Source organism: Macrotis lagotis, chromosome 4 (assembly GCF_037893015.1).
Source record: "Macrotis lagotis isolate mMagLag1 chromosome 4, bilby.v1.9.chrom.fasta, whole genome shotgun sequence".
Classification (NCBI taxonomy): Eukaryota; Metazoa; Chordata; class Mammalia; order Peramelemorphia; family Peramelidae; genus Macrotis; species Macrotis lagotis.
In genome coordinates this window covers 221,969,122-221,996,052 of record NC_133661.1, presented here as the reverse complement: position 1 = coordinate 221,996,052, position 26,931 = coordinate 221,969,122, and the positions used below count along the sequence as shown (strand labels likewise).

Sequence of the window (26,931 nt, the reverse complement as noted above, 5' to 3'; positions counted from 1 at the left end):
ACATTTGGCCTAATCTTTTTTTTATGGTGTTGTTTTCTTTTTTCTTTTTTTTTAAGTGTCTGAGGTCGGATTTGAACTCAGGTACTTCTGACTCCAGGACCGATGCTCTTTCCACTGTACCACCTAGCTGCCCCCTTGGTGTTATTTTCTTAAACATTTTTTTGTTTCTCCTTTATGAAAGTATTGACTTAATTTATGATTTTCTTGTATCTCTTCAATTCCTAATTTTCCCTTTTTTGGAGCTTTGTCTTTATCATCTTCTGAGAGTATGTTTTGATTTTTCTTTTTTCCCATAGCAACATAGAATTTTCTTGCTATATTTTCATTATTCCAGTCTATTGACTTTGAATTCTATTAAATTGGGGCTCTCTAGAGTAGAATGGACACTCTTTCAAACTTTGGGGGTTTATGCAGTTCTTTTCAGAGATACTTATGGGGATTCTTAAAGTTTTCAGTTCTTCCAGGGTGGTATGATCTAAGGAGAGTTTTATTTATGACTCTAATGGCCTGCACTCTGGTCTCTGAGTGACTACAAGAACTATTTAATTCCCTGGCATACCTAGGGTCCCTGCTCCACTGTAGCTGCAAGCTCTGCTTGTACTAGTGTTCTTCCTCACCCTGGAATTGCCACTTAGGACTGTGACCCAGTACTGTGACTCTGTTCCAAGTATGGGCCAAGCAATAGAGTCTTGCCCTCAATGCCAGCAAAGAGACGCCTATAATCATCATCTGATCACTCAAACCTCTTAACCATATAAGGGTTGAGAGCTCTGGAAGCAGCCTCTGTCAGTGCAGCTGCTGATTTGGTGGCTTCCAAGACCTGTTCCTGGTTTGCTGGGGCTTAGAGCTGATGGCATCCTGAGCTAGACTGTTACTCCACTCTCATCCATGTGTGACAGATCTTTCCTATCAACCTTCTAAGTTGGGTTTGGTTGGAAAATTATTTCTTATTCTTTTGTAGATTTTTTCATTTCAGGAATTGTTTTATGGCATTATTTAAGGATATCTGAAGGGGTTTTAGAGAGAGCTCAGGCAAGTTGCACCTTTTTTCCACCAACTTGACTCTACCTCTGAATTCCAAAAGAGTAAAAGCTGTGGAAGATAATGCATTTCTCATGCAAATCAATTTTGTCCACTACCATATATTCATAACATTTATGACTTAAAAAAAAGAATGTAGAAACTTCGCAATTTATGTAATATTGTAGACTCTATACCAATTAGAAAGATATAAGCATAATGAATGTGGGAAGGCCATCAAAGTTTATAGTTAAGACATAAAGATAATTCATATAATAGAGAAACTATATATAAAGTTTTCCTAGAGAGAATATCTATTCTCTAACAGATAATCCCAATCTGAAAGGAACATTTGGTTAAACCAATAACCAATCACAACTCACATTTTACTGAAAGCTTAAAAGCTCAGAGGAAATTCCCTATAAAGTAGATTTCTAATTTCTCCAGTTCCAAGAATGGCAAGTTTCCCCATCCAGAAAAAAAAAAAATGTAGTGCTCGAATTCAAGCTATCCTATCCTTTTCATAACCAAATAGAAAAAAGAAAAAAAAACACATTCATTGCATCTACTTTCTTACCATAACATATTTCAATCCTTTATAATTTTGCTTCCATCTGTGCAGCTCATCTAAAACTGTTCTCTCCTGGCTCACCAATAATTTCTTTATTGCTATATCTAATGGCCTGTTCTTTGTACTTCCTCTTCACTACTTTGGAGTCTTTGGTTCTTTTGATCACCCTCTTTCTGGACATCCAAAATTATTCTCTTATGGCTCTGTTTTATTCCCTTCTTAATTTTCTACTCAGTATCCTTTGCAGGATCATTATGCAGAGGTCTCTCCTTGACCACTTTTTCTAATCCACATTCTCTCTAGTGATTAACTTTGATGAGCTCGATTGTCATTTCTATGCAGGTGATAGTTGTCCAGTCCTCCTCTACCTTATGAGCTCCAGGCCTATCTCTCAAACTATTAATATTTTAGAGGAACAGAAACTTGACTATCCTAATATCTGATCATTAGAACTGATACCTTGTACAATTCTACCTCACTTAAATCCAATTCATGCACGAGTAAAAACATCACTTAATGGTGTCATTTATCCTAATCAGAACAAAACATGGTCTGCAAAGAGTCTCAGGGTAATAAAAGAAAATACAAAAATTAGAATTTGTCATGTTCTACATCTAGATAGTCACATGATAGGTGATATATAGAAACATCATCTATATATGTCAAACAATATGTCTAAAATAAATCTGAGCATACTGCGCCTCTGCTTAGGAAACTTAAATAGGCTTCCTTTTGTTCCTACAAATCCATTTGTAGTTGGTATTTTCTTGTACTGCCAATAAACCCATTTTTTGAGCATTTAAAACCCTCCACAAATCAGATAATTGAACTCATGGAAACTGAGTTCAAGAAAGACAACATGTAGAGAGGACTCAGGACAAAACCCTGGAGAGTAGAATATGGATGATGATTCTTTAAAGAAGATTGAGGAGTATTTAGGTAGATAAAAGACATATCATTTTGACTGGTATAGTCTTGGCATCCTGAAGTACAAGTATTACAACACTAATAAATTCAGAGACTCAGCATTAACCCCTTTCGACCTCTTGCTGGATTGGCACAAATAAAATTAAATCCTTCACTTAGCTGCCTCTCCCTTATTAGGCAATTTAGAAAACACCCTAATTTTACATAAGTAACAAGAAATTATCCTATTGGTATCATGCTGTCCTTTTTGTTTAAAAATTCTGTATATCTTTGAGGCCTGAGGGGCTCAGAGCCTTTGATGAAGAATGAATGTGCCCTCATATTATGTTATCCACTATAGGCATGGAAACCACACATCACAACAAAAATAGGAGTTGTTCTCTTCCTCTTAAAGTAGTAATAATGTTTGTTAAGGCTGCTGCCTTCCATTTGAACTCACCTGCACTACAAATATAGGAAGAAAAAACATTTAAGTATGAGCTTTATTTCAGATTAATGGGAAATGAGGATCTTTTAAAGACCCTTTGGACTACATCTTATTAATATTTTAGAGGACCGGAAACTATCCCAATATCTGATAATCAAGATAGTAACTTTGTGCAACTCTGCCTCACTTAAATCCAATTCACACACAAGTCAAACTATCACCTCATGATGTCATTGGTTCCTTTAAAAAAAACAGAATAGGATATGGTCTGCATAGAATCTTTCTAGAGAGCTAGATTATAGCTGATAGATGATGGGTAGATGATAAATAAATAATGCCTGGCTGGATAGATAACAGATGATGGATAGATAAGGTAGGTGAATGGATAGATAAATAATAGATCCTTTATATATATGACATAGAGGGTAAGAGTTGGTTTGGAACTAAAGTACATGGTTCTGCCACTTACTTCCTCTATGACCTTAAATAAGTCATGTTACCTCTGGTCACAAGTTCCTTATCTACAGAGTGGTTTGGTGGGGAAAATTCTCTCTGAAGTTCAGATCCTGTCTCTTATGCTTATTTCTTGTATGATTGACTTTGGCCAAGCCTCTTAACCTTCTGGTTTCCTTATCTCTGTATTCTGCCTTCCCTGGCAAACTTCAAAATCTCAGCTAAAGTCCTAAAGCCTTTCCCTAATCCTCCTTAATTCTAGTGACCTCCCTCTGGTGATTATTCCTGATTTATGCTATTTATAACTTGTTTAGGGGCAGCTAGGTGGCACAGGGGATAGAGCACCGGCCCTGCAGTCAGGAGTCCCTGAGTTCAAATCTGACCTCAGACACTTAATAATTACCTAGCTGTGTGGCCTTGGGCAAGCCACTTAACCCCATTGCCTTGCAAAATCAGGGGAAAAAAATAAGTAATAAATAAATAAAATATAAATAAATAAATATTAAATAAATAGAACTTGTTTGTACATAGTTATTTGCTTCTTGTCTCCTCTGTCAGATGGTAAACCCCATGAAAGTAGGTGTCTTTTGACTTTCTTTGTATCCATAGTACTTAGTACTGTGTCTAATTCATAGGAAGTGACTGGTTAAAATGAGAAGTTGGATTATATGTTATTATATGTGAAAATATGAATGGGCCATCATAGCATGTTAATAAGAGTATTTGAGACATGGAACTGCCTGTTTGGATTCAGTACTCACCAAGCAACTGTCTAATTTGGTTTCCCAATACTAATATTTTGATTCATTTGTCAATTTCTCTTTCCAATATATATTAGCACATTGACTCAACAGTATAAAAATCAAATCTCCTGTGAATGTTTCTCTTTTTTTACCTTAGGCTAACTTGAAGCCTCTTATCTAAAATAACAAGTAATATGGAGCTAATAAATTCCATTTGGAAACTGAAGTTATTAGAAAAAGAAAAATTTCTTTGCTAATTTTGGGGTAGATTGTCTATATCTATTGATATAGACATGAATATTCTCAGAGATTTCAGAAAGAGTACCAGGAAAATAGCCTTGCTGCATTATTTTCAGAGAAATCAAATGGATTCATGAAGTTATATGTAGCTTTTTGCTATTTAAAAAAATTATGAAATGCCCAATTTTAACTATGAATGCTAGCTCAGATTCCATATTAGAGAGTGAATATACACCAGGATACTCTGTTTTCCTCTAGGAAATCTACCTTGATTTTTCTAGGGACCATTTCATCATTCCTTAGTTTCCTTTGCTGATTCATCATCCATATCACTATCTTTGGTGTTCCCTAAGCTCTGGATACTCTTCTCCCTCTGACTTGTCTCTTTTGCTCAGCTCTTATGAGAATTTAGTTATCTTTCTATACAGATGACTCCCAGATCTAAATATCTAAAGTTAGTCTTCCTTCTGGGCTTTAGTGCCACATCTTCAACTCTGTTGGATATTTCTAACAGGGTGTCCCATAGGTATCTCAGATGAAAGCTGTCCAAAATTAAACTCATAATTTTCCATCCCCTACTCTACAGGTCAGACAAATTGGCTTTCTTGCTCTTATGACAATCCATTTCTATTCCTGAGTCTTTTTCCTGATTGTCCCTTATGCCTAAAATGGTCCTCTACCTCCCCTCTGCCTTTTAAAATCCTTTGATTCTTTCAATATAAATACTCCTCAAGCAATACTTTCTAGATGAAAATTTTCCTGATCCTCCCAGATAGCAGTGCTCTCTTTAACAAAAAAAAAATCATCTATATCCTTTGTCTCTGTTTTGTATATATCATGTACATATTTATGTTCATCTTGCACATTTTGTACATACAGGATCTTGTATTTATTTTGTACATGTTGTCTCCCTCAGTATAGTGCTTAATAAATCCTTGTTGATTGATTAATCAATTACTTAGGTATAAAAGTCTGAATAAACTTTTACTGTCCCTCAACCATCATATCCAATCAGATGACAGATCCTTTTTATGTTATCAAAACAAAATCTATGTTGCTATCCAGTTGAGACTTGAAAGGATTTGGGAAAATTTTGTGGGAGAGAAGAGAATAGTAGTGAGTACTAGTTTTGGGGGGAATTCATCCTCTATCTTGGGATCATGTCAACAGGAGTGAGGGTGTCCTGGTGTTTTGCTTACAAGCTTTTCCTTAAGAACAAAGATCAAAATAAGTGACTACCATTACTACTGTTTCAGCAATGAAATGTGTTGCTGTGTAGTCATGGACTAGTGAGCTTACCCATGCACCTCCTTGTTTCAGTTTCCTTTTCTTGGGCCTCAGAATTAGGGAAGAACACAACTCTCATTAATTGAGTCTCTTCATGAGAAGAAGGAATCTAAAGTGAGAAAAGCTGATTCTTGCTTCAGCTAGCTATGTGGTCTGGATCTGACTGATATTCTAGCCAACAAATTGTACCATTTTTGTTGTCTACTTTTTAATTCCTACTGTCATTATTTCTCTTTATATAAAAGTAAATAAAGTGTCCACTAATCCTTGTCATGACTTTAATATTAGTAGTGTTGAGAGAGGTTTGGGGGAAGACTTGAATTGGTGTAGAAAATGAGGAATCAATATCTCTCACTTCAGTGAGATAAATATAAAGTGTTAAAAATCATCTTTTGGGAAATCACAAACTCCTTGATGGTATTTTATGATAGTATTCCCAGCTCAACTCAAACTCATATCAATAGGAGAGATTGTAACAGCATAACTGAAAAGTGAATCAGGAACATGTAGATATAGTAGAATTTTTTGAGCCATGACCTGACTTAAAAGGAAGGGAAACGTTTCAACCCTATGCATAATGTTAAGGTCCCTTTTAGGGAAACTTTTTTTTTAACACTGGCAATAATTTCCTTGTCTTATCATTATTAAAGACAATAATACCTGAGGGGATGATTATCAGTACCCATGCTTTACTAACCTGTGGATGGGGATTTTCATGAAAGACTCCCCTTTAGCCAATACTCCCATCACCAACATCTATATTATAATATTTACAATATTTGCAATCTATTTCACATTTTCTCCTTTCTCTTAAATAGGTTACATCCTCATTACCTTTCATCTGAATTATTGGGAAGAACTTTCTAATTGGATACTTTATTATTCAGTCCTACCCCTCCCAATTCATCCTCCATATGATAGCATAATTTTATGAGATTAGGTCTCACTGCCCTTCCCCAATCAAAAATCTTCAGCAACTAATTCTTTTGTCTCTAGGATAAAATGCAAACTCCTCAGTTTGACATTTAGGCCTTTCCTAGATTAACTCTCATTATAGACTAATTCCAGCTTTATTTTACCTATGTTTCAGTCAGGGTAAACTATGATCTGTTTCCCAAAGTTAAACATTCCATAGTCAGAGGAAATACAATATGTTTTCAGCCATAGGAAACCTAAGCTGCTGCATTCAAGGTCAAAGAAGAGAGGAGGCAATATGATCAATGGGATATGGCATTTCTCTCCAGGTCTCAAGTCCCAAGTCTCTGAAGAAAGTAGGAATTAAGACCGAACTTAGTTTTCATTAAAAAAACAAAACAAAACAAAAAAAACCTCAAACTACCTTACTAAAAGTATGACCAGAACATTTGTTGGGTCTTGTGTTTTGTTTCCTACTCTCCTTTGTCTGCTCAAGAACATTTTGTTGGGGTTTGTGTTTTATTTCCTACTCTCCTTTGTCTGCACGGTTCTTAGAGAATTAAACAAAACAAACTGTGTCTTTCTTAGATAACTTGTTTTGGAGTTGCCAAAACTCCATTCAGTCAACAAACACTTATCAGAACAGGTGGTGGCTTTCAACTCTTAAACTAAGGGTCGAGATTATGGCAAAAATATAGAAAGATTCAATGGAGCTTTCACAATTCAAATGGATGTCTCCTTCTGAGAAAGATGGAAGGAATGCAGTTGGGAGCTGTTTAAGCAAAGATTATTCAGTGCTTTTATGGTTGTTTTGACAAGATCAGAATACAGTATATAGAAGAACATCTACTTTTTCTCATGGAGAGTTATATTGTGATTAGAGTTCAATACAATATAGCAAGTTGAAGGGAGGAGGTAGAGTAGGTGACTGCTTAAAGATGATCTAAATGAGGAACAACTAGGTGATGTAGTGGATAGAGCACTAATCCAGAGTTCAAATCCACACTCAGACACTTAATACTTAGCTTGTGGCCTTTGTTAAGTCACTTAACCCCCACTGCCTTGTAAAAAAAAAACCCAGAATAAAAATATAAATGAGTAGCCACATATACTCTAGGCTAATAGGCTAATAGGTAAGGATAGCCATTTCATGAATGAGAATCAAAACTTGTTATTTCTCTAATACTTTCTTTCAGTGGGAGTGGAATATCACAACCATCAGAATGAATTTGGGATTTTCATTCAGCACCTGAGTCTTACTATTGAATAGGATCAGGTCAGGGGTGGGCAATGCTACCTGGTGAACATGTTGTATCCTCTGAGAAGAATATGAACAAACTGAAGGCATGGACTCTTTAATTTTTGCCTTTGTATTTCCAGAGCCTAGTTTAGACCCTAGGATCTAGTAGGAGCTTACTAAATATTTGCTTAGTGAATGAATAACCTTTAAAAAAAATCTTTGTAATTTTTTTTCACATCATATTATTTCTCATGGCTATTTGTATTAGTAACACACCTCTATAATAGACTTAAGTTTTCCAAGGGTAGAGGCTTAGTCTCATCTACATATTGTATCATTCCCCCTATACCTAAGACTCAGTCCACAGTAAATAATCCTAGTTGGTTGTTAAATGAATCAATCCCTCTGATTGAAGTTTAAGGACATGTTCACAGAACCACACCTGCATATTTCTTGAGCTCATGTAAGGACTCCAGTAGTAATGATGGTAATTAATACCTTACATAACATATTTTATGATTTCAGTAATAAGTAACCTCCTTCCTCCTTCTAGGAGTTGGAAGCTGCGATATTTGGAAGTGATTTGGAGTTGAAGAAATTTGGTAGGCTCCCTGCTGTACTTAGTGATCGCCAATATTTGTCTTTATCCTAAGACCCTAAGATCCAATAAAGTCACAGACTCCTTCAGAGGCTATCTAAGAATTACTTGTACATTATTGCCCAATACTTCAGAGATAGCCCATTCCATGATTGAAAAGCCCTCACTATTAGGAAATGTCTGCTTATATAGAGTAGAAATATGTCTCTTTGTAATTATCTACCCATAATTACCTCCCTGCCCTGGCCTAAGCAGCATGAATATATTCCCCCTTCCACATGAACTCTACAAATACCAAAAACTGTCAAATCTAATGTCTCTTTCACATTATAAGATCCCAGATACTTGAAGATAACTATATTGTGTCCCCTAAGTCATTTTCTTCCCAAGATGAACACTCCAAATTCTTTCTGTAATGAAATATACTCTGACCCCACTTTCTCAGGACCAGATGACTTCCATTTCACTTCAGAGTTCCAGAGTGCTTTGAAGGATTGGGTATGACTTTATCGTTAGTGCAACTTATTCTAGCCCTCATTCACTATGTTTCCTCCCCAATATATATATATATATATATATATATATATATATATATATATATATGTATATATATATATATATATATATATATATATATGTATATACATATACATATATATATATATATTATATTATTATCCCTAGCACCTCAAGGGTATAATCCGATACTGTCTTTATCTCTGGGACTCTGGGAGTTGGGGGAGAAATTAGGCTCAAAAACTATTTAGTTCTTACACAGCAATAATCCCACCAAGTCCATGTCCAGATGTGTCATCTCTGCTCAAAAAAGTTTTCATCCCAGCCTCCATCAGGCTGGAGTCTTGAAAGTTACTTCAGGGGTGGCTAGGTGGCTTAGTGGATAAAGCACCAGCCCTGGAGTCAGGAGTACCTGGGTTCAAATCCGGTCTCAGACACTTAATAATTACCTAGCTGTGTGGTCTTGGGCAAGCCACTTAACCCCGTTTGCCTTGCAAAAACCTAAAAAATAAAAAAAATGAAAAAGTTACTTCGTCTTCCACAAGTTATTAATTTTGGATTGCCTGCAAAACCTGTCTCTCAGTTTTATGCAGCTCAATCTCTTGACCTCTCAAAATTCTCCAAAATAGAGATGCTAGCTAGTCCCTACATGTAGAATGGGAAAGAATGAGCAAAAAAGTCCAAGGAAACTCATATGCCTATTTGAAGATAACTGCCAGTTCTGACAACATAATCAATCGGAAAAAGGTGGAAAGAATAGCCAACATGTAATAACCAACCTATTACAGAATGTCCATTCATGCATCAGTATCTCCAAGTCATTTTCTTTACACATTATCACAATTCTCCTGGAAGTTCCTTCCTATTGTATTCCATTTGGAAAGATGTCATCCCATGTAGTCTAGGCACATGGCAATTTTGATTGAACTATGCTTCATAAAGCATGGTTTCTAGTCCCTATAGAATCTTGGTTGCCCTGTTCTGGATGCACTTAAACTTGTCAATGTTCTTTCTAAAATAACCAAAACTGAACAAAATACTCCAGATGTAATATAATCTACAACTCTTCCAGTCAGTCTGTCAACAAACTTTAAATGCTTAACACTGGCCATATAAAGAAAGGTCAATACAATTTTAGTTCTTAAGGAGCTTACAATATGAAAAAATAGCATACATATGAGGGAATGTATACATAGAGGGTAAATAGGAGGTAATCTTAGACTGAAAGTATTAGTACAGAGGAATTTGGAAAGCCCTCTTACAGAAGTTCAGATTTGAGCTGATGCTTGAAGGAAGTCAGGGAAGTCAGAGGGCCAAGGTTAGGAAAAAGAACATTCTGAGCACAGGGGAAAACCAAGAAAAAGTAATAGCATGAATGCCAATGCTTCTGGATTGTAAAGAACATGAAAATAAAAGTAGGAAGATTGGAGATTTAGGAATAAACCATGTTGTGAAAGGTTTTAAAAATCAAATAGAAAAAGAAAGAAAAAATCAAATAGAATATATTTGTTCCTACATATGAGGAGGAATTAAAGTGTTTTTTTTTTGAGCAAGAGAGTAACATGATGAGGTCTGTGCTTTAATGGGGTTACTTTGGCAGCTTTATGAAGGAGAATGGACTAAAACAGGAAGAGACTTGATGGAGTAATCCTTTTTTTTTTAAATTCAACTCAATGTTAGCTATTTTGACTGCCATGTCTTATCAAGCTCACTCTAAGCCTCTAGTTTGCTAAAATCCTCATATCTTTTTCTTGCAAACTGCAGTTCAATCATGTCTTCCCTGAACTATATTTTTGATGTTATGTAGATTTTTAAATTTGACTCTTATGAAATTTCATTTAATTATATTCAGCATAGCCTGCCAGTCTCTTTTTGGCTTTGAGCTCTGTCCTTCATGATAGCTATCCCTTCCAATTTCATGTCACCTGAAAATTTGATGATCTTGGCAGAGTATAATTCTTCATTTTTTTGATAAGGGTCACATGAGAAACACTGTCAAATGCTTAGCTGAAATCTAGGTATTTCCCTCTTCTACAATCCTAATTATCTTATCCAAAAAAGAAAATAAAGATATTTTGGTACAATACTTTTCGTATTGAAACTGTTTCCTGTTCTTTCCTGTTTAAATGGTCATAAATCATCCTTTTAATATTGAGTAATGGATTTTGCCAGGAATTGAAGTCATGGTTATTTGAAGAATCCATCTTCTTAGCTCTCTTTATAATTAGAATAAAATTTGCCCTTCTGGTACTGCAGCAACTCTTACATTTTCCATGACCTCTTAAAAAATTTAAATAAAATTTTGATACATTTTGTTTTCAATTCTGGCCTGGGATCTGGTTCTCAAATTTATGCAGTTCAATCTCTTGACCTCTCAAAACTTCAGTTTCCTCTTGTGTTCTTTTCCTTTCCCTCTCCCAGAGATATATCTCATTTAATAAAAAGAAATCTTTTAGAAAAAAAAGAAAAAGAGAAAAACAAATTAGCAAAAGTAATCAGTATATTGAAAAAAATCTGAAAAAAATATGCAATATTCTAGAACTATGGACCCCCTACCTGCAAAGTAGATGTTTTCTCATATTTCTTCTTTGGGCTCATGCCAGTTCTTTGTAATTTTGCATCATATCTTTTCAATTTTTTTGTGATTATTATTTTCATTTACATCATTGCAGTCACTATAGATATATACATATATGTGATATCATAGATGTATATGCATATAAATTTTATTTTTCAAAAGTTTGCATAATAATAATAATAGCTAACATATATAGTATATAGATTTATGTTTTGGGGGTTTTTTTCAAGGCAAATGGGGTTAAGTGGCTTGCCCAAGGCCACACAACTAGATAATTATTAAGTATCTGAGGCAGGATTTGAACTCAGGTACTCCTGACTCCAGGGCCACCTAGCTGCCCCTTATGTTTTTCAAAACATTTTAATACATTATTTGATTTGATCCTATGAGATAGATGCTATTATTATCCTATTTTACAGAGAAGGAAACTGAGGCTGAGAGAGATTATATAATATTCACAGAGACATAACTAAGTATCTGAGATAGGATTTGAACTCATTCTCTTTTTTCCTCCACGTCCAGCTTCCTATGCACTGACACTCAGCTGACTCATTTAAGGTTTTCTATGCTTCTCTGTATTCATCATGTTTATCATTTTTATGTCATAATATTCCAGTATATTCAAAGTTGTTGAGATATTCCCTAAACACTGAATAATTTGTTTATAATTCTTTTTTTTACTACAAAAAAATCCTGCTTTTTGTATTTTGGGGTATATGAGGATGTAATTCTTATCAATTACCTTCTTGAAGTATAAACCTAGTAGTGAGTAGAATCTAAATCAAGGAGTAAAGATATTTTAAATTTAAAAAAAAAAATTTTTTTTAGATTTTTGCAAGGCAAATGGGGTTTAAGTGGCTTGCCCAAGGCCACACAGCTAGGTAATTATTAAGTGTCTGAGACCGGATTTGAACCCAGGTACTCCTGAATCCAGGGCTGGTGCTTTATTCACTGTTCCACCTAGCCTCCCTTCTACCTAACTGCCCCTAAGTAAAGATATTTTAATCACTTTGTGTAAGTACAAATTGCTTTCCAAAATGGTTGTATTGATTCACAGCTTTACCAACAATGCCTAAGTGGGCCTATCTTCCTATTATTACTCCAACTTTTTATCATCTTTGCCTGTTTGCTGAGGGTAAGGTAAAACTTTGGGGCTTTTTTATTTCTATTTCTTTTTTTTTTCCTGTTAAAACTCCCTTTATTGACCCCCGATGGTTTACTGCTGACAATGGACTGGTGAGAGTTGTCCAGATCTGGGAGGCTTTCACACCTCCTGCCCATCACCTAGGCGTGTGCTAGAACTGACCCAGACAAACCAGGCTGCTCAAGAGCTTCTCAGGACCTTGCTCACATTTTGATACTGAGAAGAAAATAAAAGTTGCAGAATCTCCAAAAATAATGATGTGCCAAGGGAGAAGGAAGGGAAGTCCCTCTTCTGCTGTCTCTCCACCAACTGCATCAGCTGAGCAGACAGTTAGCTGTGAAGATCCTGGTTAACCTTTCTAGGTCTTCATTCTTGAAATCCAACTCTTCAAGTAACGTGGCAATAAACTGTGTATAACCAGCATTTTTCTGGGAATGCTTCTGCATCAAGATCATCTGGGACAACAATGACAGTAATACAATAGATTAAGGTCCATTCTGCTGGCTTGTGAATGATATTTTTATTTGTTAACCTAAAACTCTGGACAAGATTTTTAAGTTCAGTGTAGATATCGCTCAATGTAACCTGAAGAGGACCCAAGATTCCAGGTAATACTTTAGTCAACTTTTCAAGTACAATGTGTTTTCTAATCTGGTTCTGAGAACTTGAATCTATGAGTGGAAATGTAGGATCACCCTTGCTTGTGATTTCTGTTTTGGGGGACTGCTCATCTAGAACATATTTTCCTCTATAGAACTCCCTAATCCTTAAATTCAATGCTTCGGTTTCTTTTTTTAGGCTCTCATAACTTGGCAGAGGGTGAATGGCAGTGCCTGCATCACTGAATGGCAGAGATTGATCCAGGGTGTTCTGTGACACCTGTCCAGCAGCCACAGTGTGACTCTCCTGTCCTGGTTCTGGGGCCTCCTTGTCCTTTTCTTCTCCCCCTTCCTGATGAAGGGATGGTGAGGCTGACAGAGGAACGGGGATATAATTCTTACCATGTAAAAACTTTAACGTTTCTTCTGTCTTCCATTCCATTAAAGTCTCTTTGAGGGCTTCAAACAAGCCTGCCTTGGCCTTAGCAGGATCCACCGGAAATGGACTAAAACCCGATTGGGCAGGTTGATTCAACATTGCAAATTTCTGCCTAAAATATTCTGCTCCTTTTTTGCTTATGCCTACATAGTTATCTGTGAACTGTCACAACCATCTTGGGAATTCTATGCGGCTTTTGATTTTTCAGAGGTGTTTCCCTCTTGTAAACAATGGTCAGGAGTGCCTGCTTTCTCCAGGTTGTCCAAGCTACACCTGTGCAACTGCTCAGCTAAATCAGACAGGGGCGGATCTTTGTTTGGGTGTCTGGAGTTAGCTTTCTGGCCAGGCCTCTTTTTCAGGATGCTTTTTGGATATGGCTGCTGCCTTCCAGGGGCCAAATTTGGTTTGTTACCCGGTAGAAGAGAAGAAACAAATCCTTGTTCATCGTCGCTGCTACTGTGACTGTGGGTGCTAGAGGAACCAGACTCATTCTGGACTCCCGACTGGCCAGGATTCTCAATGTCCGATGTTTTAACAGTCTCATCACATAACCTGACTTCTTCACCAGAATGACCACTTTGTCCTTCCATTAGCAGCTGAAAATCAGGAGGCCTTTCTTCTTCTTTAACCCACAATGGACTTTTGGAAATCTGAGCTTCAAAGTATTTAGATGCTCGATAACAAAAAATTGCTGCAGAAAAACTTTCTTTCAGTGATATCATAGACTTTATTTGTTTTGGTAGAAATCATATATTTCTGTTTTGGCATGTTTCCTATCCTATTATGGCATAAAGTATAACCGCAGAGATGGATGATGAAGTGTTCTTCCACAACATCCTTGTAATGTGCAGATGTAATCTGTTTGCCAGATTCCACAAAGAATTCTTCTGTAATGTCTTCTTCCAAAAGTTGTTCAACAATATGCAAGGCTTTCCTCTCATATTCAATTTTTTTTTGATAGCTGCCTCCAGTTCAGCTTTCCTTCTAGAAGCTTCTTCACTTTTCAAAGCACTTGCTTCTTTATAACCTGCGGCTTTGCGGGCGCCCCGGGAGCCCCGGTTCCGGCCGCCAGGGGCCCGAACTCTCTGCGTGTCCTCCATGACGGCGCCAGCGGCTCCTCCTCCTATTTCTATTTCTTTTATTAGTGATTGGAAATTTTAAAATTATGGTTGTTAATAATTTGCAGTTCTTTTGAGAACTGTTCATATCCTTTGAGCATTTATCTACTGGGGAATGACTTTTGATTTTATGTGTTTTTTATTAGTTATCAATATATCTTGAATTTTTGCTCTTGTTCAGTCATGTCTGACTTTTCGTGAATCCATTTGAAGTTTTCTTGATAAAGATACTGGAGTGGTTTGCTATTTCCTTCTCCATTTTTAGATGAGGAAACTGAGACAAACGGGGTCAAGTGACTTGCCCAGGGTGATAGAGCTAGTAAGCTTCTGAGACTGGATTTCAATTCAAGTCTTCCTGACTCCAAGTCAAGGTGATTTGATTCACAGTGCTACCTAGATGCCATATACTTTGGATACTAAATCCTTATCTGAGAAATTTAATGCAAAGAATTTTTTTCCAATTGACCACTTCACCCTTTAAAGTATAATTGTTTATTTTATTTGTGCAAAACTTTTCAATCACTTTTTAATCAAAATCAGTTATTTTATTTTTTGTAATTATTACCTTGTTGGATTTCCATGACCTGTTAAAGTTCATGATAATGGACTCTTTTGAGGCCTTGTAATTGGAATGAGTAAATATTAAATCCTTTAAAGAGAATCAGTTGGAGGGAAAGTCTGATGCCAATAGCTACAGTAATTCCAGCTCCAACAGCATATATTAAAGTTGCTGTAGTTAAAAAGGTAGTAGTTGAATCTTGAGATTTAGCTGGTGGGTGTGCTGCAAGGCAAGCCACCACCTTCCTAGCCCTAATCTCTCTAAGTCCCCTTGATGAGATTAGCAGGGTGTCCCTTGGGGGCAGAGGTGTTGCCTGGAAAATCCAGCTAGGAATAATGGAATAGGATTCTGGTTCTATTTTGTTGGCTTTCAGAACTGGGGCTATGATTAGGGAGAGGTGTATAGCACTCATATTGTGCCTATAGAGGTAGAAATTCTTGAACTGGCACAAGAGGGATAGCATTTGCCAAGAATGTTTTCATTACTCAAGAATGGAAGTTGGAGGTTCAAAGATGATCATATACTGTCATAATTCAGATCATAAACAGTGCCTAACTAGAGCATTATTCCCATGATCCACCAAGCAGTTTCCCAGAAACCAGTCTCTGGATTCTGGGGAGGAATATGGTTGCAGAGCTGAGCAGAACAATTCAGTCATCTTACTGAAGATTGGTTAGCTATACTGCAGTGTCAAAAATTATAAATGTACTGTGCTGACAATAAGACCATCTAGAGACAGGTTTGGATGTGCTGGTTGTAGCAAAGTTGTCACCTGAAAATCATGGACTGGAGTTTCGCTTGGTGTTACTGGAACACTTTCACAAGTCTTAGGACTCCCACACCATCCAGGCTACTACCAGAGGCCCTGTTTCCTATTAAATCAGGTCAAGGATTGATAACAGTTCTGGAAAAGGCAGTGAGAAGGATGTTTTTTCACAACATTCCCCTCACTATAATTAACATAATGTGCATGATATACCATCATTCTTTTGATGTCATGGTCTTCTTCAGTTACAGAGAACAATCGATTGTCATAACTATAGCCTCAAAATTTTGTTCTTACATGTTCTGGGTTTAATCTTGGGACTTATCACTAAATATTCCCTTTTCCCCTTATTTCCAGAATTCCCTATATGAACATAAGAATTTATGTAGTAACTATTTATCTACAGAAGTACAACCTTTCACTTATCAAGCAAGTACTCAGGCTAACCAAAAATTGTATGTTGCAATCTAGCCCAATAAAAAATACAACGTACCTACACATTCAAGCACTTAAACAGTAAAGACAGTTTTCTCTTCAGTGAACTTCACTTCCCTCAGATCTTAGTATTTATAGTAATGGAGGTGAAGTCCTTGCTCTCCCATCAGAAATTCTCAGGGTCATTAGTTGACCTTCTCAGTACCTACATACTCTATATAATTTCCTATATCAAAAAAGGATGAGGTCCTGGTTTGTAAATTTTATATTTTGTCTGTTGTTGATCCTCGGGCCAGGCTCCTGTTTGTCCTAGCTCTTCCGTATCTAAGAATTCCTCTGTTGTTTATTAAAAGACAGAAACTTGGTTAAGAAGCTCCAATATCATTTACCATTACTACTGGCTTATATTCCTGCAGTTTCATCTTGGCTCAATAACTCTTTGCTTCTAGACTGATTCCTTTGTCTGAAAATTCATCTTTCAGAAGCACATCTGACTCTCACTCCTATGCTGAAGGTAACTTCAGTGGTTGGCTCTCTATTACCTACAGGTTTGAATATAAACTCTGTTTTGTAGGTCTTCAGAATTTTACTCCCAACTACCTTTCTAAGGATTCAGCATACAACTGTCTTCCACACACTGTTATTTTTCATTCTAGTCAAAATGTCCTACTAAGTTTCCCTAAATTTGACCTTTTATCTGCTTCTCTGTTTTGGTAACACAGGCTTTTATTCAAAGCCTAGAAAGCATTCCCTTTTTACTTCTGCTATTTAGATTCCTTGTGTGACCAAGGATTGACTACTGTAAAAACCCAGAAGTAAAGATGGCAAAGTAGGAAGAAACAGTACAGTCTTGCTCTTTCCATGACTATACCAGGAAAGAATATGGAAGGGTACCAGACTGAGGGGTGACTAGGGAATTCCCAGAATAGTATAGATGTGTCATTTTTCTAGTCCAGGTTTATGTAGGGAGACAGCCAGGGCCCTGTGGGTACTGGGGATGTGTATGGGGGATTTCACCTAGGAAGATCCAGGAGACAGATTTAGGGTCCATATATACAAGACAAGGAGCACAGAATAGACAAGTTGACAGCTGGTAATTGGCAAGTGTTTATTAAGCACTTGTGTGCTAAACTTTCTGAAGATAAAGACAAAGATGAAAGACGAAGATAAAAGAGTTCATGGTCTAACAGGAGAGACAACATGTAATTAGTAAAAATTTGTGTATCATCTATCTGTCCATCTGTTCATCTATTCATCTATCTACCTACCAATTTGAGATTTATTTTGTTGTTTGGTTCTTTCAGTTGGCTCCAAATCTGTGACCCTTTTTGAAGCTTTCTTAGTAAAGTTACTGGAGAAGTTTGCTATTTTCACTGATGAGAAACTGAGGCAAACAGGGTTAAGTGATTTGCCCAGGTCACCCAGCTACTAAGGGCGTGAGATCAGGTTTGAACTAGGAAAGATGAGTCTGCCTGGGGCTCCAAGTCCCATCACTCTAACCAATGTGCCACCTATACTGAGATCTGTCTATATAATATATGTACTATATAGAGGCATAATATAAATATGTAACATGTCATAGAACATAATATTACAAATTTATCCAACATGGTGAATATTATTAGAATACAAACTATTATAGAAAATATAACATTGTATTACATTTACATTTATTATATAGATAATTATACATGATACATTATAAGCTATTACATTATTATAAATATATGTTTTGTGATTAAAGAATATTGGAAGAGGCATCTTTCGGAAGGTGGTAGTTTAGCTGTATGGATTTGATCCCAAGGGATTCAGAGCTTCCTATTCAAGATCTGCATCTGAGCGGCTTTTTCAGTCTTCGGGTTCACTCTCATGGGTGACAGTTTCCATTTTCCATGTGGTGTCATTAGTTACATGAGTATTCTTCACTTCTGCTCCCCTGTCTCTTAGTTTACAGCGACAACCTTCTTGCAGCCCCCCCAGCGCCCAGCACAGGGCCTGGCCCGCTAGTGGGGGTTAATGGATATTTGCTGAATGGAGTCTGGGACTCCACGGTATAAAGAGCCGGACACGTGGAGTGGAAGACGTGTTTCAGATTCCAAAACACTTGCTAGCTCCCTCAGCCTGGTTCCTCCCTTGTTGAATGAAGGCGCTGTACTGGATGAACCCTCTATAGCTATATCTTTATAAACCTTTAAAGAAGCTCTATAAATGCTATATTAATTTTGATATTTCACTAACTATATTTATGATGAAGGCCTCACCGGCCACTGCTCAGGCGAGGCTCATTTTATGTCCAGTATGGGGGGGGGGAACCTTTAAAGAAGCTCTATAAATGAATGGTATATTAATTTTGATATTTCACTAAATCTATTAATGTAACGATGAAGGCCTCGCTGGCCACGGCTTAGGCAAGGCTCATTTCCTCTCCAGCACGGGTGGGGGGGTATAAGAGTTAAGCCAAGGTCAGGGGAAATCCGGCTGCCCCAGAGGCGGCTCGCCGCGGAGGGACACGTGGCCCTGGGCACAGTACGAGCCTTTCTCTCCGCGGCCAAACCGGTTTGTTTGTTTTTCCTTTCTGCTCCCCAGGCAGAGGGGGAGGGGCGGCAGCGCTCTGATTTGAGCACCGCCGGAAGCCGGCTCTCCGCGACGGGTCCTCCGGTATCCCGTCATGCCCCGCGCCGCAGCCACGTCCGCCGCTCGGCGGCCGCTCTGGCCGCCGGCCCGGCACCGTCTCGGTGCTCCGCCGCAGGCCCCTGGGCGGGTGTCATGGCGGCCGGCGTCGAGTTGGCAGGGCTCGTCTGCGCCGCGGGCGGGAAGTGGCTGAAGTAGGCGGCCGGGCGTGTGGCGCGGCGCGCCGGGGGCTCCCGGGCATGAGCCAGGCCCCCCCGGCGGGGAAGGGCCTCTCCGTGTCGCGGGGCGTCTGCCGCCCGCGGGTCGGAACGCTCCGGGCGGCGGCGGGGGCTCCTCGGGGAGCTCCGAGTCCCCTTGGAAACCGGCGGAGCGCGCCGGGCGCCTGACCGGGCCCGGGGAGGGAGCCGCCCGCCGCCCGCCGCGGCCATGTCTTCGTGGCTCGGGAGCCTGGGTTCCGGCCTGGGCCAGGTGGGCGACAGCCTGTTCTCCATCCCGGGCCAGATCTCCAACTTCACCAAGGACATGCTGCTGGAGGGCGCGGAGGAGGCGGAAGGTAACGCCGGGGCTCGGGGGCGCCTCCCGAGGGCCGCCGGCCCCGCGGCTGGCAGCGGGGGCACCGGGCCCCCTTTACTCCGCTTCGCCAACTGTCTGCCCCCCCCCCCCACGCCCTTCCTCGTCCTTCGCGAAGCTCCCTTTGCCGCTCCTTCCCTCCCCCTGAGCCCCGGAGACTCTGGTCTCCCTTCTCCCCCCGGCTTAGAAATGGCAACCCTTGTTCAGCGGTGTTTCCTCATTCGGACCCAAGCTCTGGGCCTCGGCGTTAAAAATAAAATATCTCATTACTCTCACTCGGAATTTGTTTATCACAATTCTTGCCGATTTAACTCTTTATCTTACTGTTAACTTCTTTTTGAGACCGAGGAAAACCAAAACACTTTTAACTGTATGTTGTCGTCCAACCCTAGTAAACACAAAGCAGTCTTTTCTGTCTTCTCTCTGACTCAGGGTATCTTATGTTAGTAAAACATGACTGTATTTTTAAACATGGTTCTTACTCATATTACTTTTTTGTAGTCAAATGAAAGTAAATTGTAGTGTTTACTTTTATTATTTTTTTCATTTTCAGCATCTTTTCTTTTAAAGATTTTATTTGAGTTTTACAGTTCCTCCCCTAATCTTACTTCCCTTTCCCCACCCCCACAGAAGGCAATTTGCCTTGTTTCCTTGGTATACATTGACCCAAACTGAATGTGATGAGAAATATTTTCTGCATTTTTTCCACTGTCAAGTAGTGCTTTATAGTTAAATAATACTTTACAGTTTTCAAAGCATGCTTTCACCAACATTATCTTGTTCAATTCTGATACCATTGTGAGAGGCACAATTGGCATTTTTTTCTCCATTTTTACAATTAAGAAAACAGAAGCTTAGAAATGCAGTATAAGAGACCTGATCTGTTGGAGTCTTAGTAATCTGTTTTAATATTCCAATATTTTCCCTTTAATTACTGTTCTTTTAGAATAGTGAAGAACAGTGACTCACTCAGAGTTTCACCATAGCAAATAATAACTATTTACAGTTATATAGCACTTATGATTACAAATCAATTTGGAACTTGTATCTTATGTAATATTCCCAACAGCCCTGTGAGACAAGCATATTACCTCACATCAATAAAGGGTGCTTCTGATTTTCGGTTCTTCAGACCCAAAGTCCAGTGTTCTTTCCATTATATTAAAATGTCTTTCATAAAGCTAATTAAAAACTAAGATTTACTAATGTTTCTCTCTTCTTTTGGTTTTGTGACTGCTTTAAGTGATTTTGGAGAGAATTTCTGAGTTGAAACATCTGTGACCTACAGCTAGGTGGGTGTAGTTTATCAAGTGCTTAACCTAGGAGTCAAGAAGATCTGAGTTCATTTCCTGTCTTACTCTTCATAGCTGTGTGATTTTGGGCCAGTCATTTCTCTCAGCTTCACTTTCCTCTTGAGGAGTTATAATCCCATCCAGCCTTAAATCTGTCATCCTAGGTGGTCCACACCATTCCTCTAAAACAGTCTCTACAATAACACACTTGGTAACATACCTAGGAAGGTTGTCAAGGCCCTCCTAAAAGATCTCTATATGTAACCCACTTCAGTTCTTTGCACTTGTACAGCTTTACTACTTAGGAAGTTGTTTTTTTTTTTTAATCAAGATGAAACATTTCTTTCCACCTTCTACTCCCTGTTCTTTAATCATCTTCTGTAAGACAGCCCCTCCACCCACTTCAAAATTTAAAATTGTTCCTAAGTGCTTTCTTCAGGATAAGCATACTTAGGGTAAATATTCCTTCAACCAGATATCATATGATGTGGATTTAAGGCCCTTTACCATCCTTGTTGCCCTACTTTGTACCCTCTCCAACTTATGAATGTCCTGAAATTATGGTCCTTAGAACTTAATGCAGCACTCCAGATGTGGTCTGACCAAAAGCAGAGTATGGAGCTACTATTATCTTTTCTCTCTCTAGTATTGTTGTCTGAGGCCGACTGGTGCTTTATCCACTGTGCCTCCTAGCTACCCAGCATTATCTCTTTTTAAAAAATAAAATGGTGAACTACAAAATTATCAGCAACAAAAATTTTCCAAATGTAAAGTAGACCAGAAAGAAGATTGTATGTAAAACCATTAATCTATTATACACAATTTAGTCTTTAAAAAATACTTACATAGCTATCCATCAAGTTTAACATAGTAGTAACAATATTGCTCTCCTACCTGCTTTTAAAAAGTCTTGACCTTATTTCTGCTATCTTCTATGTATTAAAATATAGATGCCTCTTTTAATGTAGCCCAAGATTGTATTAATCTTTTGCCTTTTTAATATAGCCCAAGAATGTATTAATATCACACTGCTGATTCATATAAACCTTTAGTCCACTAAAACTGGCAATTTTTTTTTTTTTAACAAGGCAGTGGGGTTAAGTGGCTTGCCCAAGGCCACACATTATTAAGTGTCTGAGGCTGGGTTTGAACTCAGGTATTCCTGACTCCAGGACCGGTGCTCTATCCACTGCGCCACCTAGCAGCTCCCAGTTTTTTTAACCAGTCTACTTTTTAAACTTTATTTCCCCATTTTGTACTAGTGAACTTGACTTTCTTGAACTCTATTCATAATGCTTATAAGTTTAATGCTTCAACTAGAGCTCAACTTTTTTTCACTCTTGACTCTGTCAACCAGTGTTATCTATCTTTTTCAGTTTTTTGTCATCTGCATGTTTGACATGTCATCTGCTGTGTGGCCTTGGGCAAACCATTTAACCCCATTGCCTTGCAAAAAAAAAATATACATTATAGAATTTGGTCAGAATGGTACTCAAGAACACTGGCCTGTAGTTAGTTGACAGACTCCATTTTCTACTTTTTTTTAAATAGGGACATTTGTACTTCTCTCTCTCTCTCTGTCTCTGTCTTTCTCTCTCTCTCTCTCTCTCTCTCTCTCTCTCTCTCTCTCTCTCTCTATATATATATATATATATATATCCTGCATCTCTTCCATTCTGTAGGATCTTTCTTAAGAGTAGTGGCAGTGGTTCAGCAATCATTTCTTTGAGTTATTTTCTTACCCTAGGATTATAGTTCTTTTGAACCTGATGACTTAAATGTATGAAGGTACTTCTCTCTTACCTTAGGTCAACTGTCTAAAAGCCATTTTTATTTTTTCCTTTGCAGACCAAAGATTCTTATACTTGGAAGAGAGTACAGAAGTGAAGATAAGAGCTTTGCTTTCTCTCCTTTGTCAATCATCCTTTTCATCTTGGGTAGAGGCCTTGTCTTTTATTTGAATCAAGTAAACAAGTCAACAAACATTTATTAAGTGCCAGCTGTGTATGCCAGGCACTGTGCTATGTTCAAGGGACACAGAAAGGCAGATCATTCTTGCACTCAGAGAGTTTTCACTCCATTGGGGAAGGCATTACATAAATTATGTGCAAACAAGATACCTAATCAAGTATTCAAGAAGACTGGAAAGCATCTTGTAGGAGGTTAGATTTTAGGTGGACTTGAAGGAAGCCAGGAGGCTGAGATGAGAAAAGAGAGAATTCCAGTCATGGAGGACAGATAGCTAGTGGAAAAAGCATGGAGTTGGGAGGTGAGAGTGTCTTGTATGGGGAACAGCATGGAGGCCAGGTGCTCAGTCCTATTTTTTTGAGCCTTCTTTTTACTTTTGAGTAGCAAAACACAACACAACATAACACAACAAAACGGAAACCACCCAACTCCTCTCTTTGTCTTTAGCATTCCTTGTAAGTCCCATCTTATTCTAATCTTTTAGAACTTTGGACACCATTCTTATAGGACTATATCCATAATTTTTTGATTATTTCTTTTTCCTTCTATCTTCTGCATGTGCTTGTAAATGTAAGTTGGTTGAGTTCCCTTTATATTCAAGTCTTTCTATTTAGACAACTTTCCCATCTTTAGAATTATTGTTCCTTTATCTTCAGAATCTTTTCTGTTCCTTCTAGGTTGACTGTCTTGTTAGGATTGTATGCTTCAAGTTCCTGCTTAGTTTTTCTTTAAACCCTTTGAAATCTATTTTCCCAAAATGTCAGACTATGCTCATATATCTTCTCTTTCTTTCTTTATTACAGATTTTAAGATGGAGTAATCTCTTCTCACATTTCCCATGATTCTAATTAAAGTGACTTTCTCCCTGTTGGCAAGAATCTTGTCTGAAATTTCTTCTTCTTGGTTCTTCCACTTAAAAAGTTTTTTTTTTAATTATTCATTTTGTTTTTATATTGCAGTTGCTTCTAGATGTAGAAGGAAAACTGGCAGTGGGGTGAATTTAACCCTTGAGCAATTTGTCAATCTCTGGGTTAGATGGTATCTAAGGGATCTTCTAGCTTTAATTCCTCTGATGATGATAATTCACATTGCTGTAGTGCTTCTGAAAACACTAGTTACTTTACTAGGTACTTTCTTTACAGCATTCCTGTGTAGTAAGTTGTAAAAATATTATTATGCCTATATTTTATAGAAACAGAAAAAAAAAAGCCAGAGAGCCTTTCTCTGATGGTTTGCCCAAAGTCATGCAGTTAGTCGTGTCAGAGCAGGGACTTGACCTCAGCACCTCTAACCTCAGATCCATTGTTTTTTCCACTATATCAATTAAGCTTTCCTTGGGTAATGATTTTTATTGCTCATTTAGTCAATCAATCAATCAACAAGCATTTATTAAACACCTAATTCATGCTAGGCACTGTGCTAAATTCTAGGGATGTAAAAAAAAAAAAGGAAAAACCATGCTCTGTCCTCTCGGGGAGCTCACATTACACTGAGAGAGACAACCTGAAAAGATATGTATAGCATTAATGGAAAGTAATTTCATGGGAAAAGCACTGGAAGGAGAGAAAAAACTGGGAGATATCTCTTGTATAAAGGGTGATTTGAGCTGAGTCTCATGGAAGACTTAACAGGTGAAAGTAAGGAAAAGGAGCATTTGAAATGAAAATCATTGCCATTTGAAATCACTTAGAAGTAAAGATAAAGTACCTCTGATATTATAAGATGGGAAAACAATTAAATTTATAATAATTTTATTTATAACTAAAGTAAATTATACCTACCTATACGTGTGTGTGTGTGTGTATGTTTATCTGCATATAAATACCTCATATTTATAATTCTTTAAAAGTTATAAAACCCTTTCCTCACAATACCTCTCCAAAATAGGTAGCATCAAGTACTGTCATCTCTCTGGCAAACTGAAGTCTGTAGAGTTTTAACTTACTTGTTCAATTCATATTTCTATGGTACTTTAAGACTTAATAGGTTTTTTCCCTTAAATAACCTTGAGAGGTAGATTGTACAAGTATTATTTTACTTGTACAATTTCTAAAATCATATTTAGTAGAAGTGGAAACCAATACTTGGAGAAGTTAGGTGGATTAGAACTTTGGACACCATTCTTATAGGACTGTAGTCAGTGCGAGCCAGATTTTGAACCTGTCTCATGGTGCTAAGTACATTGTTGCACTTTGCACTATATACTTATTGTTAGCTATGTGATACTTTGCTTTGAACTTTGCATTGTTAACTGAATGTTTTTGATAGTCAATTTCACTGTTAAGGTGATTCATGTGTTTTAAAGCGACTCTCCCTGTTTAACAGGCTGATTGAATATTTGTGCTGATCCCTGTTTAAATGATTGGTATTTACTAGGAAAGCAAAGCAGGGAACAGTGAAAAAAAATTAACTCTGTCTTTAAATCTAGAAGTGTATAAAGATAAATAAGATTCAGTTTCATAATTTTGGATGAACTGAACTACCTAACATAAAATAAAATAATACTTTTCACTAAATCCTGCCTGGAATGTAATAGGAACATATGTAGAAAGATTCCTTGCAGCTTATATCTATGGTTGCTTGGTCTTTGTTTTTCTGTAACACATAAGATTTAATATTTATTTAGTGCACAGAGGACTATGACATCATGTTGATGACTACTTCATGTTACTTTAAAAACAAAATACTTAAATATTTAAATGCAGGTAGTAATATCTAAATCCCTATATCTCCTGTGTGATTTGAACAGTTTCAAGGAAAGCTAAGTCTCAAGGAAAGTTTCAAGTGAAAGTAAGGAGAGAGTATTTAAAATTAAAATCATTGCTATTTGAAATCACAAGTAAAGATAAAGTACCTCTGATATAAGATGAGAAAATTAAATTTATAATAACTTAATTTATAGTTAAAGCAAATTTATCTCCATACATACATACATACAATGTGTTTATCTGTGTAGTTAAAGCAGTTTATATCTCCATACATACATGTGTTTATCTGTGTATCAACAACTCACATTTATATAATTCTTTAAAGCTATAAAATCCTTTCTTCACAATACCTCTACAAAGTAGGGAGCTTCAAATACTAAATGTCAGGTGTCAGACTTGCTGTAAAAGTTTGAGATGAGACTGAGCCAGATTAAAATGTAATTGGGAAATGATTAACAAAATATAGGACATAGATTTATAGAAATTTTGTACAAAATAGTTAATGTTACTTTGTAGTTTTCTAGGTCAATATGTGGCTGGCAAGTCTGAGTTTGACATAAGTACTAAAGTCAATTCTGGCATTCATACTATTGACCTTGTACATTGGAGTTCAGTGTTAGTTACAGTTATGGTATTTATGATTACCAGAATTATTTGAGAATCTACAATTAAGGGGGGAGGCAATCCAAGGTATTTTATCCATGTGTAGTGTTAAAAATTTCTACAAGTGTTAGGTACATCAGACTAAGGTAATGTCTTTAATTCATTCATATCATAAAGGAGAATCTTATGGAGACATTGCCAAAGTTGTGATTGACTTTAAGGTTTTTGTCTCATGACCATTCTGTGATTTTAAAATTACTCAGTAAAAGGTTGTACTGTTGTGATACAGTAGAAAGCACACCAAGTTAGTTCTGCCTCTAAATTAGATCTGAAGTAGTTAATTAAAATTTAGGTTTTTGCTTTCATTTAGCAATGATTAAAACATGTAGGATCTATTGTTTTTTCAGATACTACAGCTGAATTCCAAATATCCAGTTCTAGGATGAAGGAAATTGAAGCCATTCACACAACCCTGAGATCAGAGGTAAGAATTAAAGATTTTTCAACAGTTTGAGCTTAGTTCATTTCCTCTTTTTAAATAATGTTTATCTTCACATTACTGACCCCAGTATTACTACAAAATG

General features: G+C 37.4%; 1 protein-coding gene and 1 pseudogene across 1 annotated transcript in view; one reads left to right on the top strand and one right to left on the bottom strand.

The window, feature by feature from the left end:
* Window positions 1–12,660: 12,660 nt before the first annotated feature.
* LOC141522206 (putative RNA polymerase II subunit B1 CTD phosphatase RPAP2 pseudogene) lies at window positions 12,661–14,797 on the bottom strand (annotated as a pseudogene).
* Window positions 14,798–19,515: 4,718 nt separating this feature from the next.
* TRIP11 (thyroid hormone receptor interactor 11) overlaps window positions 19,516–26,931 on the top strand; it is a 73,252-nt gene continuing 65,836 nt past the window's right edge. The window contains exons 1-2 of the mRNA XM_074235421.1: window positions 19,516–19,759; window positions 26,755–26,831. Coding sequence (XP_074091522.1) covers window positions 19,633–19,759; window positions 26,755–26,831 — 204 coding nt within the window. The 5' untranslated portion in view covers window positions 19,516–19,632. The remainder of the gene's footprint in view (window positions 19,760–26,754; window positions 26,832–26,931) is intronic.